General features: G+C 41.9%; 1 protein-coding gene across 1 annotated transcript; it reads left to right on the top strand.

The window, feature by feature from the left end:
• Positions 1-5,160: 5,160 nt before the first annotated feature.
• dkk2 (dickkopf WNT signaling pathway inhibitor 2) lies at positions 5,161-17,493 on the top strand. The gene is made up of 4 exons (XM_069666280.1): positions 5,161-5,439; positions 13,806-13,956; positions 14,121-14,252; positions 15,454-17,493. The coding sequence occupies exons 1-4, from the start codon at positions 5,236-5,238 to the stop codon at positions 15,702-15,704; spliced, it is 738 nt and encodes a 245-aa protein (XP_069522381.1). The 5' UTR covers positions 5,161-5,235; the 3' UTR covers positions 15,705-17,493.
• Positions 17,494-20,557: the final 3,064 nt, after the last annotated feature.

Raw genomic sequence — 20,557 nt, 5'->3', positions numbered from 1 at the left:
GAATTGGGACATCAAACAGCTTGTAAAATGTTGTGTCTTCAGATTACTGCTCACATTTGGTTTCCGCATGGCCCTTTTAACACATGCTTTATTGTATATTTCATGGTGCGAACTCAATAAGCAGATACCAAGGTGCACTAACCACTTCAATCTATCTACAAATCAGATTCTCTGTGCATGAAGAACGTATCATATAAACCTCATGTAGTCCATTGTTGATGCTTCCAATGTATTCTTGAGTGATGAATGAGTCTCTGCTCTGCCTCGGGGTGAGACTGACTCGACTTAGATAGTCAAGGCCGAAAAATGTATTAGGTCAAATGAGACTCTTAAAGAGGGAAAAAAGGATTTAATATAGTGGACATTTCTCCAGCTGAAAGTTGTCATCTGTGGACAAAAGGATCATCGGAGGAATGCAAGAGACACAAAGTTTGGGAGATGATCACTCAAAACATTGTAAAGCCACCAAGCGAAATTGCCAAGATGTTCCGGAGTATGAAAACAAATTTTGATTCATTGCAGATAAGTCTCTCGAGCGACCAAATCTCTCAATTAACAAGGGACAACGACTGAGATTTGTTCTTGTAGCAACAAGCGAGTCCCTCCGCTCTTTCTGTCGATTCAGTGAGCCTGTTTTTATCGCGGTTATTGAAAAGAGTCCATTTGTTCATGACCTCACACGTGGACATTTTCGGAAAGTTTTGACACATTGCTGTGTAGTGTTATTAAAATTTGAAGCATTAATTCTCTTCCTATGTCCAAAATAAAACTTTACTAATTCTCAATTTGTTTAGCATTAAACCATTTTTTGGCCCACTTGGGGGCAGCGCAACAAGTGATGGCACAAAATTAACAATCAGGTTAGCAAATACAGGTTAGCAAACCAGTCGCCCATTTACACCGCTTATTTGTCAGTCATATTTGTTCCAAACTAATTGATAGTCTATTTGAAGAAAATGAGCGACGTACATTTATCAACATGCCAACAAAATGTAAATGCACCTGAGACAGCCGAAAGGCTGTTTTTCATTGAATGTTGTTTGCATCCTTAAACAACAAAAACAATTCAACAGGCACAATAGTTAAAAATATAGTTCGTGATAAAAGCATACAATGCTTGTTGTGCTGGCTTAGCTCAGTTGTTAGAGCAGGCGACTCATGCACAGAGCCTACAGTCCTCGATGCACTGATCGCAAGTCCAAATCCCGGTCTGCCCCCCTTTCCTGTCTCTCTCCAGCTGTCCTGTTTAATAAAGGCAAAAAGCCAAAAAAAGCATACAATACAGACAATGCTTAATTCCATTGATGTGATGCTCTGAAGGAAAAGACAGCCTGACTAAATGCAGACTTTATGAATGGGATTGTCCCCCAGCTGCACCTCTAGTTGTCCTAAATAAAGGCTAAATGCTCCACTATATTTACCAGATAGATGCTAACTTTGTCTATCAGTTGTATTAGTGCTAGGCAGGTAACTTGCAGTGGGTTTTGCCGAGCTTTCTTTGCGTTCTGTATATGGACACGATAAGGATAAAAGTGCATCAGGACATAAAAAGCTGCAGGCTGTAAAACCACAACAAAGAGCTGAAAGAGGCTAAAATGTGGAGCTGAAGGGACCTGCAGAGTGATCACTGTCTGTGGGTTTGTCACTGTGACTCTTACATTTTATAGTTGTTTTATCCGCTGTCAAAAGTAAGGGTAAAAAACTACAAAAACAATTTGATATTTATAAAATAAACAGTCATACTCTCTCACAGTCTAACAGTCTAAAAGTGTATTTATGCTTCAGGCCTTAACATTCAGCCACGTCAGCCAGAGACTGTGGCGCCTGGCAGATGACCACCTGTGTCTCATGACTGTCTCTGTGAGCATTAACATAACTATTATTCCACTGAAGAGGACCTCTTCCAGTTATGATTCACCTGCAAGCGATGCCAGAGTTCTCCAGCCAGCGTCAGAGGAATCTACCTGCCATGATACGACTTTAATCGTCACTCAAAACAGACTGCACATCAGCGGTGCTTTTGCTCTCTCTCCACTGTCAGGTGATATTGAGACGTTCTCAGATAATATTTCACAGATGGGTCGGATTTTTCTTCATCTGACACTCAGCAAAGGTTTAGAGCGTTAACGCTGCAGATACTGGTTAGAACATGATTACTATGTGGAGGCAGGGTAATGAAAGTATGTAAGAACACAAGATGATCCTGCAGTAAACTCTTTCCAACTGTGTGGGCCAAGAAAACAATCACAGATCTTGGCCCAGGTGCTCCTCTCTGTACTGCTGTGAAGAAACAGAGCCTGTTTCCTGTCTGATTTGAACACTAATTGGTGACATCCTCAATGTTTTTTTTTTTATCCACACAAAAAGAGAGAGCAGCAGGAGTGTACTAACAACCCATTGCCTGTAAACTTCAGAATAAAGCCACCAAATCTTTACCGAAAAACACCAGAAGCTTTGCTGTCCAGAACTTTCACATCACCTTCTCTCCATGGGGATAATTTATCATCTGTTACTCAGGCCTGTCATGTCTCATCTGCTGTGTTTCCTCTGGACATCTCCACACTTATCAGCACCAGGGCATCAACATGCTGCTTTGTGTCCTCCAGAGTTTCAGCAATATGTCATTTTAAGTGACTCCTTTTTTCTGCTTGCATGTTTTGAAGTGATGAATGACTTTGAAATGCCATAGATACTCCAAAACAGGCCTTCCTCGGGCCTCTGGTCCAATTTGAGTCACTTTCACCCTCTTTTCAGGGACTTTCTCAGATGTTTAATCAGCAGCATTTAAGGCACTGACGTCCAGCTGGGCATCTCAAAGAGTTTATGGAATAAATCAAACTGTTTTCAGAGAGAAATAGCTTTTTGTTTTGCTGGGTTATTTAAACATAATCTTTCATTTATCCCACAGAGCATGTGGGTGAAATCTCCAAAATTTAAATGCTTTATTTTGGTGAAATCTCCAAAATTGAACTGCTTTATTTTGGTAAATTCTCTTTTGTTAACATATCAGGGTCAAAATAAGCAGTCATCTCCATGGCTGGACCTGTCTGCTTTTAAACTGCAGTGTACCAAGGACAGGCTGAACAACACGTTTTCTGATTGACACTTTTGAGACCTTACAGACCTAAGGAGCCAATCCCGTTAGAGGACGGGGTGACGCTATGCATATGTGTAACCTATGGCAACCACTTTGGCGATGCGCGAGCCACCTGTGACCGTCATCGTAATTTTTGCAAACTCACTACTGACTGCTAACGTTAACGTTACTACTGCTAATTACTACATTTCGAGCTAGCTACGTTTCAACAAGTTGCCGCTAAACGATGGCAGAGACGTGTTTTGTTTCTGGCTGTGATTTTAAGAAAGAAGAAACACATAGTGGGCGGGGACGAGAAGGAGGAGACGCATTGGGAGGATTTTTTACAAGGTAATTAAACGTATTTTGCAGAAAAATACACAATTTATTATTTCAAGAAGAGCGTTTTATACGTCTTAAAACACGACTAAAGCTGCTCTTTAAAAATGTATTTCTGTGCACAGCGACTGTCTGACGGCAGCCTTTCAAAGTAAATCACTGTGCACTCAGGTGACAAAGGTGGCTAAAATAGTATCACCTCTAAGCGTCTACAGTTACATCAAACAAGTCCAATACTTCCTCCCACTCCCCAGTTCAGTTGGTCGTCCATTGTCTCTAACAAAAGAACTTGACACTTTGAATTGGAGCCTGTGATGGATCGCTTTTGAGGTCAGAAGCCTTTACCGGTGTACTGGTTTCATCCCAGCCCAGCCGAGCTTCCAGCATGAATAGACAGTTCCAAGTCGTGTGAAGGCTAAAGTATTATGAGGTGTAGAGTCATAGAGCAAATGTGGGAAAGATTGTTTTGGTGACGAGCTGCTATTTTTTTTATTACATTGATAACATGGATTTTGTGCATGATTTAAATGCGCTGTGGTTTCTTTTTGTGCATCATATTTTCCATTTTGAGGAGGAAAGCAGACACGGGCTTTGTGCACAGGGATGATAGAGGTTTAAAATAGCTCCTAAGACATTAATATACATACAGGTTAAAGACATTAAAGGCATACATTCACAAAGCATAGCAGTGTACAAATAGATATCATCAGCATGAATTATCTCCAGTCAGAACTCCCTGTATTGTTCTGCAAATCAGTCTTTACCTGCCTGACGCTGAAAGACTTCTTTGTACCTCTATGTGTATTATCTAGCCAACATGAATATATGTTATCCTGATTAAGGCTCCGAGATCCAAACAAAGGAGCCTCTATAATACTTCTATCACTAACTTTATCACCATTGGCATTCTTTGCATCATGAGGGATGCCTTTCCCACACAGGGGAAACAATGGTTATCAGATAGTGTTTTATTCTAAGTTATTCCGGAATGCTGGTTAAATGGACACTGAAGCGCCTCCGAGTTATTACGCATTGGTTTGGACATCATTTCAGAGACAAATAACAGTTACACGTGTAAAGTATGAGGTGGTTTGAGTGTGACGTTTTTACGCATATAGGTAAAAAAAAAAACACATTCATTCTTGTGATTTTGGAAAATGTTCCACGTTACCTACAAACCCTCTTTAGAGCAGACTAACTGATTTTTTTCCTTCGCAGTAAAAGGGTCAAGCGCCCAGTTAAAACACACAGTGTATAATTTTATAGCTTTGTCCCTACGGGACTCCTGGTGCCGGTGTCGAGACGACAATGCGCGAGCAGCAGTGGCGCACACAGATCAGTTTCAGTCTTTGTCAGAGGAGGATAGGGGCGGAGGAAGCAAACTCATTAGAATCCTATAAAAAGAAAGTATCCGAGATCATAAAACACCCGGCTGCAGGACTCAAGTGCTCACTCACAGCCAGACAGAGACAGAGTGGAAACCTGCTGTCAAGTTCCTCTGTGACCCTCTGAGCATCAGCATTTTTTTAACAGATTCTCTTCTTCATTGTTTCCCCTCCACACTGGGCTCTCTGTGTTTTCAGATGACTGTGTCGATGGCAGTCATTCTTCTGAATAACTGATTTTCAGGAACAAAAACTTGGCTTCATCACCGCTCTCTCTCTCCCTGTGTGTGTGTTGCAGTCGGCGAGCGTGGCGCATGGACACTGTCAGAGCGCACACTTCTCTTTGAGAAACCTCAGATTTGCGGCACAAAGTTAACCAAGCGGTTCAGAAGTTTTTTTTCTTTTTGGTGTTTTGATTTATTTTTTTTGACAAGGATGCTCGTCCTAACGTGGAATAGATGCTGTGCTGTGATGTTTCTCGTCGCTTCACTGAAGACGGGGACGTCCCAGGTATCAGACGCGCGCCCAAAGGCGAACTCCATCAAGCCAGCTCTGTTGGAGGAGACACCTACACCCGCTACAAACCGCTCCGCCACTGCGCACAGCGGGGTCACCAAGAAATATAACATCCTCGCACAGGTACGTTTTCATTATTGAATTGTCTGAGGACTTATAAACGGAAATGGCGGTTACATTTACGCACAGCATGACATTGGTTTTTAGGAGAGGAATAATTTAATATGAGTGGTCATAAAAACTAAATGATTCCTCGGGGTGTTAACTAATTCTAATAAGCATCATAAGGAGGAACATGATTAAATTTTACATTAAATTATAGGTGTCGTTTTGCGTAATTGCGCAGAACGCCTCCAAAACGGTGCGGTATCTTGTAAGTAAAATAGCCCAGTGCTTAAAATCGTTCACTCACGTGTGAATCGTTATGGAAATTGCAGGGATTGGACCCCTCATAAACCCTAATTGCCTCTCAGACCTGACGCCACAGTCGGGTTCAGCGCACTTCCACATAAATCATTAATGCCAGCAGAAATGTGAGAAAAAGTTAACACTTGGGGTAATTTTCTGTCTGGGTCTTAGTGTCATTAAAGTGGTCCAGACGCTCGCTGGGATTATGAGATTCTTTCTGTGGGGGCCTCTGAGGGATACTCTTACCGACCACTTAATACCCACTCACAGAGTTATCAATTCCTGCTGTTTCAACAAAGTGCCACATTACTGTAGTTTGACGTTCAAACGTGGGAGCAGACGCGCTGAAGATTTTCATTTTAGCGAAGAGGGAAAGTTGTGAACATTATGAGTGATTTTTATTAAGTGAGGAATTAGAGGTGTAAATTGACTGTTTGGCGGGAGAGAAAAGGTCTTAATTTATGAAAATAATTTCTCATAAAATTAAGTTTTATCTCATTTTTTAAATCTGAAGAGGGTTTGGAAATGTGCTACTCATCTGGAAAGGAAACATGATTATTGGTAAAAAAAAAAAACAGCAGTCCTTGATGTGCTGCAAAAGATTACAACTAACTTTAAAGTAGGAGTCTTATTGTGTCGGGGCCCCCTCACAGTATCTTTTTGAGCAGCAGATGGCACTGCCACATCTCACTCACATCTCTCCCAGCAGCCACTCTGCACCTCGGCTCCCTGAAACATCTGATCACTCTCGTCCTGCCTTTTCAATCGCTTCCTGTCCCCGTTGGTCTCATACCTTCGAGATTTAACGCTCGCTTGTGTGTACATTTTGGCCTGCTCGCCTGTCTGTAATATCACTCGCAGTGGTGATAGTGTTGGATATCTGTGAAGCGCTGAGTGCTGAGAGCGGCGCTCCGACATCCAGCTCAGACAGGAGAAATGATGGAAAAGCCACTTTCTCTCCTCTGCGGAGTGTGTAGATCCAACCTCAAGCAACCCTGCCAGACCTCAATTTGAACGCCTGCTTACATCTCTGCCATCGCAATAATGTGGAGCGGTTTGGATGGGAGGACTGAGGGGAAACAATATGAGTGTGCAGAGACCACCATACTATTGCAAAAGTATAATATCAGACTATATTGTATGGTGTGACCAAAGAAGGTCGCTAATAGCATTTATGGCAGGAGGGGTACAAATGTGTGTGCGTGTGTGTATGTTTATGTGTGACCGCGCGTCCTGGCTGCCAGGAGGTTTTCCAGAGTTGTAAAGTAGCAGCCGCAGCTCAGCCTTGGCCAGATATGCGGCTTGACGCTGGTGAGCAAACTGCCCTGACCCTCTGCATCTCATCAAACAGTGGCCATTTATGAGCCGAATAAATCAAAGACCATAAATCTTCCCTCTTCATGAGGCCGTAATGGCAAAGTGTGGCATATGTTGTGTTTTGGAGTCATTACAAAGGGGTTACAAGCGCAATTATTCTAACTTAGGTTTTTTAATTATCATATATATGCCTGCAAAACACATTGTAAAGCTCAAAGCAGCTCTTATTTGTGTCATTTACTCTCTGGAGTTGTTCACAGCAGGCAGCTTAAAATATGTTCTTCTTCTGCGTTTTGTGAGGTGAAAATACTGCTGATTAAGGCTTGGGTGTAAGTTTGGAAAATGGGCACACGTCGGCTCGAATGTCTCCTCTGGCATCTGCGGGAAACCTCAGTGTCGATATCCTACAAGCAGATTTATGTTCGAGTTGTCACGCTGCTGAGTTTGTTGCAATTGGTGAGGAATAGCTGGCAGATTCTGACGCCTCAGTGGGTTCAGGATGTCAGGAAATGTGAGCTTGCCAGAGTGAGAGAATCTCCGTAGCCCACCAAAAATGCTAAATTCTGCAGTCAGACACAAGAGTTAATATCATCTGTCCATGGTGTGAGGCAGGTCTTCGCAGGCCTCCCACAGGTAAAGAAACATTCCCCTCAAATTTGCACTCATTGGCGTCCTGTCATACGTAGCAAATTATCAAGGAAGAAAGTCCAGCCACCCTGTGGAGCAGGAAACAAGGCTGTAATTTGGTGTTTTATCCATCAGATCAGAAACACTGCTTAAAACCTTTGCATATAGGAAGCATTGACAGCTTAATGTGCATTTATTTCCTGTAGCTGCTGTCAACCTTTGGCGATAAGGGTTACACCAGTCTCGCACAAACCAGGATCAGGCTTCGGCTTCTCATTGGCGTTCAGTCAGGGCAACCTGCTGAGTGTATCCCTGCTGTCTTGGCCGTTTCACATCACCCTGAGTGGAGTAAAACCGACAAAACCAAAAATGTTAGCGGGCGCTCTTGGGTGGCACTGTTGGCTCCTTGGAAGGGAACCAATAGAAATGGATAGCACGGGCAGGCGGCGCTCACCACTGTAACCTCTTATCCCACATGGGAACTGACAGTCTGGCCGGCATTCACACGGTATGCGTCTGTAAAACATCAGCAGCCGGTCACTCAGCCTAAACTAGTTACTTTATTTAATTCAAGACAGAGATTACGAGGCCTATAAAAGTAGAGCCATGTCCTTTCTCTTTCTCTCTCTGTGCTCTACCTACCCCCCCCTCTAACCCAAAATGACTGTTTAGTGATCCTAATGAGCTGAGAAAGAGAGCGAAAAGGCAACGAGAGGTGTGACTGCTTGTTAGTCCTTGGCTCAGTTCTTGCTCTGGTCTCTTGTCTTGTGGCCTTTGCAGTCTGTGGGTCCCTTGGGCGCCGTGAGGGCCCTGCACTGGAGCCATTAGGGGCCTCCTGTGGAAACCTCCTTTACTGTAATTGGACCTGTTAATAAAAGAGGAGACCCTTGCACCTCCTGGTCCACAGGATTACACCTTTTAGATCAGTAAGACTCCTAGATTACCATCAAGAGCTTTTGAAGTGAGAAGTCATGTACCTCTCTCGGTGTCCGTTGAATAAGATCAACTCACGATGTATACTTAACTTAAGAAGGGTCTACTTTTTCAGAGACTCTCGGTTCTAGCACTCAAAGGGACAGGCCTATAAACACATGTGTTTTGAGTGATGAAAGACGCCAAGCCGTGTTTGAAGACATGGCTTGTTCGAATCACTTGTGCGCAGCCATCCCCATGTTATCCGATACCGGCTGTCTGTGCTTTCAGGGCATATGAAGTTTGTTTATGCAGTGACATCGTTTATTTGACTCCGTAAGGCCCCTGCCACTCATTAACACCATTCACGGTTTCAGGTTTCGCGCCTGATCTCTGAAGGTCAAGTGCACTCACGACACCAAGCTCAAGAAGTAGGGTAGTGTACCAAGTGTTTGAGGAAGTCTTTCTTTTACTACTAGTTAAAAACAGTGGATTTTTAGCATACAAACTATTTGTTTGCCCTTCTCACCATCCCAATAATTCTCATTCTGTCTTTAAATCTTAAAACCCTCAGATTCAAACTAAGCCAAAGAGACATACCTTGTGTTATTTGTACGCGTTACAGGGTACTCCCATCGAGTTATATCAGCACATTGGAATGGCTCCTAAGAGGTAAATAAGGGACCAAAGGCCGGGGGTGGAGGGTTCAAAGCCCTGTATATCCTGCACTAAATCCCTTGGAGATTGTTGCTCCCGCACATTTAAGGTTCCTCTTCAAAGCCGAGGCTCTTAACCAGCACGAGAGCAGCACGAGACAGGGCCGGGGGCTTCCCTTATGGCTCATCGTCTGTCTCTTCCTTTATCGTCTCACCAGCATACCAAGAGGGGCTGCGGAGGACACACTTCTCAGCCCACTTCCTGCGCAGGATCCCGGGCAGGGCTTTTATGTGTGAAGGCTGTCTAGGGCAAAATAAGGGAGCAACAGAAATAAAGATGTGAGATGAATGAGATGCATCCAAATGAAGCGCCATCCCTCAGAAGCTGTGAGTGAGGCGTTTTAAAACATGACAAGATAAGCCGAGATTATCAGCTGAGATTGAGGGTCAGCCTTGTATCGTTGGGTTTCAAAGGGCTGTCTCGCAGTTTCAACCATGATGGAAGAGGTGAGCCCTGGTCTTCGTCTTTTTCCTCTTCCCTGCCCCCCCCATATGCACTATGCACTGTAATCGATCCAAGCCTTGCTGGCCAGAAAGAGCAGATAGGAATCAGAGCAGGTAGTATGAAGAACTACTGCACGTGGCCGGACTCATTTGTCTTCATATTTAGATAACAGCACATTTTTCATGGCCGGGAAAAAAGTCCCACAGCACTTTCTTGAACTTCTCCACAGGCCATATTTCCAGCATATTTCCCTCCACAGCTGTGATTATACCAATTGTCCATGGCTATGTAAATGTTGTTCTGAATGGCTAGCTTAGACAAAAACCGAAAAACCCAGATGAGGTTGAAATTTCATCTTCGGAGAGTAAGTTGCCAAAACTCCTGATTGTCTCTCTCGGTGGAGGAAACTCCATCAGCGACGGACAGTAAGACGTGATTAAACGCTCTTGAAAATCTATTAAGTGAGTTTGACGTTCTTGTTGAGAGTAAGACGAGAAGATCGTTACTGCTTTAATGTCTGCATGTTAAAAACACAGATAGAGCCGGGAGGTTATTAACTTAGCTTAGCAAAAAGAGCTAGCGTTACGTTTAAAAAGGTTAAAGCTTAATAATTAAAGCTCCTGTGAGGAATTTTTCACTGGTTATGAAACAGACTGAAATTCATTCTGATTACTCTATATGACCTTCCAAAGCAAACCAGACCATCAGCGACGGGATGATTATTTCTATACGGTTATTTTTAATGCCTGAAACTGCTGGTGGGGGGGTAGGTGTCAGACGACTGCAAAGTGCCTTTGTTTACATTTTCCAAAAATGTTAAGTGACATACATATGACTGTTAAAGAAAGCAGGATGAGATTGTTTGTTAAAAACCACCACTTATGCATGTACAGGATAAAATCAGAGGTACGACCACAGGGGGCGCCAAGTTCCTCACAGGAGCATTAACACATTTTATGTTTATGTTTAATTTGAACACAAAAACGTGTAAAAAGGAAAAGGGGAATTTGTAGTTTTAAATCGAGTGAGCTATTTATTGTAACTTTTTCTTGTCCTCAGGCAGTGACTTCCTGGGCTCTCCAATCAGTAATCAGTGTAGACGTTGCTGCTTGATGAACAGTTATCACAAAATAGTTACACCATAGCCCTCTTTAAAAACACAAACTGACCTTGGCCAAGATTCTTTTCTTTGTCTCATTTAACGTGACATGCTAGGTTGGCTGTTTTACTCTCCTTTACTATTGTGCTAAGCTAGGCTAACTGCCTCCTGGCACAAAGTCCATACGTAAGGGAACATTTCTCATCTAAATCTCAGAAAGAAAGCCAAAATGTCAAACTATTCCTGCAAGGTTACACTAATAACACAATAACTGTAATTGTTACACATGTAACTATTGTGAAAGAGTGGTTCAGGTCTTAAGGGACAAAAAGTTAGAGGAAAATTATGCAACTTCATGGCATCTGTATTAGACCCCACCTGCGTGGTAAACGTCTGGTTTCTTTTGTTGGTTCTTTCCTAAATTGCCCAAGCCAACATAGCCATATTAAAATCATTAAAGTAACACGGTCATATTTTGAAAGCTCCTCCAGAGCCACAGAAGACATTACACAAATGCTCAGCAGTAGTCTCCATTACAAGTAAGCTGGTTTTCCTGTGTACAATTGGTGGTTTTCGCCTTTGAAATAAAGCCTTTGAGTATTTTTGGAACAGCTCTAAACACGGTAGAAATTAAGAAATATTTAGAATCCATCAAACATCGGGTCTTTGTTACTTTCATCAACACATTAAGCATCTGCATTATGGGACTCTGTCATGATGATTAATGAGTATTCAGTCTAATATTCCTGCTCATTTTTCTATGAGTGTATCATTGCCTCCATGTGTTTGCAGCCTGAGAATGTCTGCATGGCATCCGTCCAACGTGTCCAATCTTGTTCGCTTTTTAAAGCAAAAGCACATCAAGTAACAACTTCTAATGTGCTGAAATGTCGGAGTGGTTGGTAGTTGATTTTAACATGTTCATGTTCGCTTGTTCATGAGGGCACGGAAGTACCTCTCCGCTGACCTTCATGCCCCGAATGGAGCTATTTCTTATGGCTTTAATGATTTTACTCTGATTTAAACCTCTTTCTTGTTCCTTTTAATGTTTATTGTTCCATGTTTGTCCGTGGTAAGCCACACTAAATCACAGCTGTCAGTGCAGTGCCAGATAAATGTGGTTGTGGTGCGGGTGGTGGTGTGCCAGCCAAACATGTTGTTCTAATGTCAGTCTTCACTGGACGTAATTTACTCAGTCAGAATTCATATCCTGCTCACTTTTTTCTGATCTGCATATTTGAAAAGGTGTTGTGTGGTGCGATGTTGTAATAATATACGCTGAAATCAAACCGAGGGGGCTTCAAATAAGATAAAGATGTGCGGCGATCGGAGAAACACTGGCGTGACCTCTGTTGAGTCTCGCCCAGCGGATGTGGACTTGTGATGGAGTATTGATGGTTTCCTGCATCTGTTTAAAATGTCCAACTCTCTCTTGATGAGGTCTGTGCACATTTGTGACATTATTTCATTTGTCAGAGGGGCTCATTTGATTTTGAGAAACAATTTATGTAGAACTCCTTTGCTCCGGCTCCAAGTCTAACAGCGGCAGGACGCGCATGTGAAAGGAATTATATCAAGACAGTGGTTCCAGTAAAACTTCTCACTGGTGCACACACTTGTTATGGAAAAAGTCAACTTGGCCTTAATTGTACTTCTCGCTGCTGTGGACTGAGGATGTTATGTTTGTTAAGGTGGTGGTTTTTCCCCAAGTGGTCATTTCAGTGCACTTCTGGAAAACACTTAGAGGTTCTTGATGTGCTTTGCTGGACAACGGGACAAAATGTCCCAACCGTTCGGCGTAAAAACATGAAAAATGAAAAGCCATGAATCGTTGACGATGAAGGAGCGTGACTGGCTGCTATAATGTCCCCTCAATTATGTCTGTCTGACTCATTTAGGCTAGAAACTGAAGAGTCTTTTCTTAGCTTGGAAATTGTAATAGATCTATTGTCTGGTACCTGAGAAAATGTCCCACATCGGTGGGATAACTCTTAATCTCTACAACATGTTTTCCACTGAAATTGGACACGATATCAGTCGTTAACTTTCCCTCGTAACCCCAATGGTATCTAGTAATGCAGAGCGTTGGCTTAATTTGCAATGGTCTCTCCGTTGAGGCTTCCTACCACCATCTCAATAAGTCACATTTGTTTTTTGTGTCCTAATTATTAAAAATTACATGAAAACCAATCAAAGAATTGGTTCTGTTATCACGCATTAAATCTTTAATTACATACAAAGTGACTCAGAGATCAGTTAAAGAAACAAGATGTCATCACCTGGTTTCCCCAAATATACGACCTTTGGTTTGTCTCTGCATGAGACCTGTCTTTAAATTTGGCACGATTATATCATGTAGTACTTAAGATCTTGTGTTGACGTTTGTTGGATTGGGTTGGGCACTCTGGATTTTCTGATCGCAACATGGGGTTTATTTGGCTCGTTAAACTGCTACAGTTCCTCTGGTGCATGGTGCAAATGTGGTGCACTGGATGGTATTAGAAAGATTACAGTCATTGTGTGAGGTCTGGGCGAGTAGAGTTGTGAAATTTTCAAAGCTCATGTCCATGTGTGGAAGGAACAGAATTACCACCATAAAATAAAATTTAATCAGATTCATTCGGGGGGAGGAAACACATTGGTTCACCATCCCCAAGAACACCCATGGCAATTTGTACTTCAGCGACTGATCTGTATTGACTGACAATGTTATTGCGCTGTGCAGCCCAGTAAAACCAGACCTCATCAATGCAAAGTTCTGTAATGCTGATATATTATTAGGACGTCTAACCCAAAGATACAGTTTCCAAATATGCAAAGAGCTGTTCATTCTGCTGATTTAAACTCTCCTATCACTGAAATGATACTTCTACCGCAGCTTTGTTGAGATACATTTTTGTTTGTCTACGCAATGTAGGATCAATATGTTCTCACTAATTGAGTAAATGCACCTTCTTCTCAGCAGGTGTATCCATGCAGCAATGATAAGGAGTGCAGCGTGGGAAGCTACTGCCACAGCCCTCAACAGGCTCCGTCGCGCTGCCTCACGTGCCGCAGGAGGAAGAGGCGCTGCCATCGAGATGCCATGTGCTGTTCTGGGAACCGCTGCAGCAACTGTACGTACCTGAGATACAAACATACCAGTTTCACAAATCACTGCAGGAATATGTTCAAAAAATTGGAGCAACTTAACCCAGAGATTTTAAAGCAATAGTCATGTTTTGAAAGGTAATGTTTTCTGTCATGGTTGACATTCATGTTCTTCTTTCCCTGTCTGCAGATATCTGCATCCCTATATCTGAGAGCGTGCTCTCACCTCACATCACAGCTTTAGACGAGCACAACAAACTTTCCACCAAAGATCAAAACTGGAGGAAGAGTGGGAAGGCACACACTAAGCATTCTCTTAAAGGTGAGATTTGATTGCACATGTATAAAACATGTTCACTGGATCCCTAGACACAGTCGCATTAGTTTTTTCTTTCATCATCATCCTTGCTGAATCTGCTCCGGGCAGCTGAATCTCTCTTGTTATTCGCTGTCTGCCTGCAGAGTTCATGGGTAACACCAGTCCACAAACTATGTTGATAATTACACCTCTGCTCAAATGTCAGTGTGTGAGAGACCAAAATCACAGCATGGGAAGGAACCACAATGCCTGTGCTGTTTCTGCACCTACATTAAGCCATACAAGCACTTTCATTGACAGCACACATTATATGATACACAAGTGAAAACCACAGAATGCAGGTTTGGCACCATTATGGCTTGTTAGCGTCCATGTCACCTGATTTAAAGTCACTGTAAGGGCCTATATATAAAGCAATGCATTTAATGAGATACTTAAATTACTCGGCTCTGAACGCACCCTCAGGACAGCAGGCTGCAATACTAAAATCAATGTGAAAATAGCAGCGCTACTTAAAGTAGCTATAAATAAGTCCATTTACTTTTATTTGTGCTTGACTCGCTCCGTCTCCTTAAATATGATGCATTGTAATAATGTCTGTATGCAGGTCGCTTGCTTGAGAAAGACCGGTGGTGCTAAAGCAACAAACAAGCAGGCATGCTTCGCTGTCCATCAAGCTGATGACTGGAACTTCCTACTGAAATAACTAATCAGCACAGTGTGGTTTTTGTCAAAGATACAGGACGCTTTTTAGTTGTGAAGTTTCTCTGAGAAAAAAAACCTGCATGACTTCATAAGAGTTGTGCTAACTTCCTGCCAAGACTATCAGACTCAGACCAGATGTGACGATACGGTTAATATACAGAATTAGCAAATAGTTTGCTTGATTTACGTTGAAAGCTGCATGCATTTCTTTTGTCTCTAATGTCCACACATATTGCGATCTAACCGCAACAGGAAGAATGGTTTGCATTAAGTTAAACGTATGGAAAACATAACAGCTTAATGAGCCATAATCATACATTTCCTTTGCTGTATTTCACTGAAGAACTATAACTCAAAAATGCTACATGGTTTACAATGGCATTCAGCTCTTTCTTGTTGCTGATGATTTCTGTTTTCTAAGTAGAAATGCCTACTTCATGTACTGTTTGGAGATTTATTGTCTTTTGTTTCAACACTCTTTCATGTCTTTCTCTTTCAGGGCATGAGGGCGACCCTTGCCTGCGCTCATCCGATTGCTCGGAGGGCTACTGCTGCGCCCGCCACTTCTGGACCAAGATCTGCAAGCCAGTGCTGAGGCAGGGCGAGGTGTGCACCAAGCAGAGGAAGAAAGGCTCACACGGCTTGGAAATCTTCCAGCGCTGCGACTGTGCCAAGGGCCTTTCCTGCAAGGTGTGGAAAGACGCCACCTCATCGTCCAAGTCCAGGCTCCACATGTGCCAGAAGATCTGAAGCGGAGGCAGCTGCTGTCGGCGTCGAGGCCTCTGTCTCCATCTGCCAGGGAAAGTTTTTTTTTTAAAAGGATGGGTTGTGGCTGCATTGAAAGGAGTAAAAGACAGAGACTAACAAGAGACAGAACAGACTGCGTGGGTTCAAGCTCGCTATTCGGCAAGCGGGCGAACGAGCGGGATTGCTTTTATGTGTTTGCTGTGAGTGGTCCATCCCAGCGCCGACATACAAACACGCACCCTTACACACAAGCACACACACACGCCTCATGGGTTTGTGAGATCAACAGCAAACTTTTTACACATCCTCGTGACATTCAGGGAGCCACAAAGTTAGCAAAGGTAGATGCTGTGATAGATGTGGACCTTTTCTCGATGGAGGCAATAGAAGTAGCAGCCTTTCATCAAGCTATAGCTTTAAATAATAACACAGATAGACTATTCACAGACAAGCCATATTTCTATTTACTGCACAGGGAACTCCAAAGTGACAATCAGTTGTGTAATATCCTGTCTTTCATTACTGGATCATGATTTGGTGTCTGATTTGTTACATTTCAATATCTCTATTGTTATGCAAGACATTTACAACCAGTAACACTGTCCAGACCCGTCACATACCAGCTATATTATACGAGGAACTAATTGCATATACAGTTTACTCCAGAGCTCGTCTTGTGTACTGCAGCAGCATCCTGAGACTTCAATGCGACGCAAAAGAAAAATACTCTTAAACCAAAGAATGAAAGAACATTTAGATCAGAGAGATGAGTTTCATCTGGGACATTAGCCCCTCGCTCGATTTTTAGCCACAAGAAGGGAGATAAAGCGTCGTGTCCGTTGTGGGAACCTTGTTTGATCTGTCAGATACAGCTGCAGTCTATTGTGACACAACTGTGTGGGTTGGAGCGGTTTGTGCCGAGGTAGTGCTCCGCTGCAGACTCAGCGGTTCCGATACCAGGCCGAGAAACGGTTCTGCTTTTCCAATCACAGGAGCGGGATTCAAGAATACGTTGGAAGTGCAATTTTTTTTTCCGTTTACAAATCCAGTAGGAATGGAGACGCGAGAAGATTGATTAGAGCTACCCAAAACACTCCATAAACCTTTTGTCTTCTAACTGAATCACGATTTTTTTCCAGTTTGTCAGATATGACTGCATAATCTCTTCTCATAAAATACTGCAGTTTTGTTGGACTCAATGTAAGACATTGCCTTTTTTTACAGTACAACTTCTCTTACCGACCACTTGTTACCTACATAGTCAATATATCACATTTGTCTCTCTTTGCTTTAATGTTTTTAGAGCATCAACTACACATTTTTTTTGTACCCATTCAAAATATCAATAAGCTCTTATATTGTAAATAGATTGGAAACGATGAAAATGTATTTAAGAATCAATGTATATCATGTATATATAATAAAAAATATGAATCGTAAGCGCTACAGCAAAAAGATCTAGGTGAGAAGAGTAATGAGGGATGAAATAGGACAAGCACAGTCACACAGTTTATCATGTAGTTGAATTGACGAGAGCTGCGTGTGTAGGCAAAGGGGGAAGGCGTAGATAGCTTTAACTGATATTACAGACTGGATGCAATGAAAGGGAATGCCAAAAGCAGAGACGAGCATTATCATTTCCAAAACAGTTTGTGTAAATGGTGTGTAAATGGTATCAAGATTTATATCCCACTAAATATTGCTTTTGTTAATACTTTGCATTGATTTGTTTTGTGTATTTACAATGATGAATGAATAAAAGAATGTATTTTGTATCATTTGTTACACACGGCTGGTGATTACTTTCTTTTTTGCTTGCCGTCGTGTCGGCCTTTAAAGATGAAAAGGCTTAAGTATTAAGTATTTGGCCGAACAGAGTCGCTTTAAATGTGAAGAATATGAGCTGATGCACCTGCTTTCCTCTTTAACATGCAAACATTAAAGCCACACAAACCTGCGTTTCAGACCTTAAAGGTACCCTGTGAAGTTTTCTTGTAAACAAACAAAGTTAAGTTTACATTCAGCTTTATTTACAAGACTGCACTGTGTATATTGTTGGAATTAAAAAAACGTGTTCTATGCATTTCTGTCTTTAGAGGACGTTTTAAAAACAGTTTTGGAACAGATGTCTACGTACAAGATGTGTGTTTTGTTGCTCAAAAACTCCACAGGATAAGTTTTTAAATCTGCACAATGAAATCAACGACAATGAGAGTTAAAGTTTAGAAACAAAATATCATCATATTAAGAACTGAATGTTCTTTTAAAACTCATTTAATCAGTTATCATCTTAAGATCTTAGTGGGTGTGGTGACTTTTGATTGACAGTGGCTGGAAACATAAGCAATCTATTGAACAAAACTGTAATCAGATTTTTACTCAAATTCCCAAATCTTTGGTAAATGGAAGTACATCACTTTTTCCAGCAACTTCGCCCCTGTAAGAAAATCTTGTATTCATATGGGACCCCTTCACTTAGTGTTAGCCAAATGAAAATATGGGCCTTGAAGAAGAAGACATACTTCATTAATCCCCGAGAGGGAAATTCAATGTTTTCGCTCTGTTAGTACAAACATGCTACACACGCATAGGCCCGAAATGCACACAAACAGAACCCTATGGACATGCATTAATGGAGAGATGTCAGTAAAGGGGCCTGCATCATGGACGTGCGCCCCGAGCAGTGGGGGATTGCTCAAGGGCACCTCGACAGTGCCCAGGAAAGGAACTGGCACCTCTCCAGCTACCAGCCCTAATTCCATTGGTCCAAACTCAGACTTGCCACCCTCCAGATCAGACAAGACAAACTGAGCTACCGTCTACCACAAGAAGTACTTAATAAGTAACTGTACTTATACAGCGCTTTTCTAGTCTTGCAACGACTCAAAGTGCTTTTACACTACATGTTACATTCACCCTGTCACACACACACATTCACACACTGATGGCAAAGGCCAAAGTACTGACTCTAGCTGCCAGGGATCGAGCCCCCAACCTTCTGATTGAGAGACGACCGACTCTGAGCCACAGCCGCCCCTAATAAGTACAGCTGGATTATATAAGAGTGGCTGCAGTAACTACACCTTCATCATAATTATCATTATATTGAAAAATAAAACCATATTCATAACTTGTTAAAAGTTGATTGATGAGCTGCAGGATGATTAACAGAGCTCTAACTGAATACATTAATACGATTAAACGCTGCCGTGTCAGCTGACCCTGTAATCAAAGCTGAAAAATCATAATAAAAATGCATTTTAAATCCTGAAGCAGTTCAAGGGTCACAAAAACCACCAACCAACCTTGTCTGCTTTTGAGATTTCTTCATGAGTACAAATAAGACTTCATGAGAGTCATTACAGGCTGATGCTTTGCAGATGTGATCTACAGACAATGTGCTTTCATATGGTCCTCTTTGAGTTAAAATGTGCAGGACATGTCAGCGAGGTAGAGGCCACTTACTTTCTTCATTGCATATAATACATAGAATATGATGAAGTACAATTTTCGAATCTTTGAGACATCTCTGAATGCGATCACTGTCCTCTCAATTCAGACTAGGAGCCGAGAGCTCTTCAAGATGCCACTTTGTAACCAAGCTCACAATTGGAAGAATATTTCTGTACAACTTTCCTTGGTCCTCTTTGATTCTTCCCTAGAGAGCGGCATATTTTTTCCATAATCCCTAACAGGAGACAAATAATTTGCAAAAACATCAAATGCAGCAGCGTCATTGTGGGGCTGCAATTGTTCTTCTCAGTGTGAAGTTTTTGGCCATGGGAGTAGCTCTTTTCATATTGTAGCTTAACTTCTCCTGCCCCTGCTGCAAATAACACAAAACTTCAATAAAACGAGAGCTGTTGAAAACTGTCTAAGCTTTAATGCCATGCCCCCACTTTCAGGCTTTTGTTCAAGTTTTTATAAACGCAGTTTGAACCAGATGTTGGTTACGTGGCCCTTGAAACTGCTACAGTGCTACAATATATCTGATACAATATTATTTTTGATTTACAAGCACTGTAAAGAAAATTTTACAGCCTTTCTGTCAGTATACATTTAAACTGCAGTGCAGCCCTCATGCCAAGATAAGCTCGACTCATTGCAATCAGTAAGTAAAACTTCTTTAGCTTGAACATCTGGTGCTACTATAAAGTGACCAGATTCCATTGGTAGGATACTTTTTGTCCTTTGTTCAAGAGCCTTTTTGTAAACTTGCTGAGTTGGATTTGTTGTCTCTAATCATCTGTAATTATTTAATAATACATATTCAATTTTTCCTTCAGTCATTAGCTTATTTAACAGACTGTGTGGAAACGTCTGGGAGTGACCTCTTATGTAAATGTGTTCGCCAGATGTCCAATACTTGTATTTCAAATAAGGTAGGAAAAAAGGTGCAGACTCCTTAAGGTATACCCATTTACACCATTTTTTCTTCTTTTGTTTGCCCTATTTATATTCTTCTTATAATAGCAATCCAAGCAATGCCATCTCAAAGAAATCAAGAATTCCCCCTATAGTCACTCACTTTGCATCAATGTTTTATATCTTTTTTTTTCTATTTAAGTAGCTGTGAGACTCAATAAATCATTTTCCCACATTGCTTCACTGTAAAAAGCAGAAACCTGCAGTAATTATTCAGCACTGAACTCCGCGCTCTGCACTTTACAAGGGTGTGTTTTCAATCCAACAAGTGTCCATCCAGTCAGGTTTTTTCCTCTCATGTGCTTTTGATTGAAAGTAATGACTCTACCCTACCTTTGTTTGGATAAGGTTTCTATTTGCTGAAATATTGGATGCCTTTTTATCTCCACAGACACTGGAAAGGGTACATTGACGGTGACTCGAGACTGCAG

Source organism: Semicossyphus pulcher, unplaced genomic scaffold (assembly GCF_022749685.1).
Source record: "Semicossyphus pulcher isolate SPU_LCO1_2020_fin unplaced genomic scaffold, fSemPul1.0.p SCAF_17, whole genome shotgun sequence".
Lineage (NCBI taxonomy): Eukaryota > Metazoa > Chordata > Actinopteri > Labriformes > Labridae > Semicossyphus > Semicossyphus pulcher.
The sequence above is the reverse complement of the archived record's forward strand: the minus strand, read 5'-3'. Positions and strand labels throughout refer to the sequence as shown.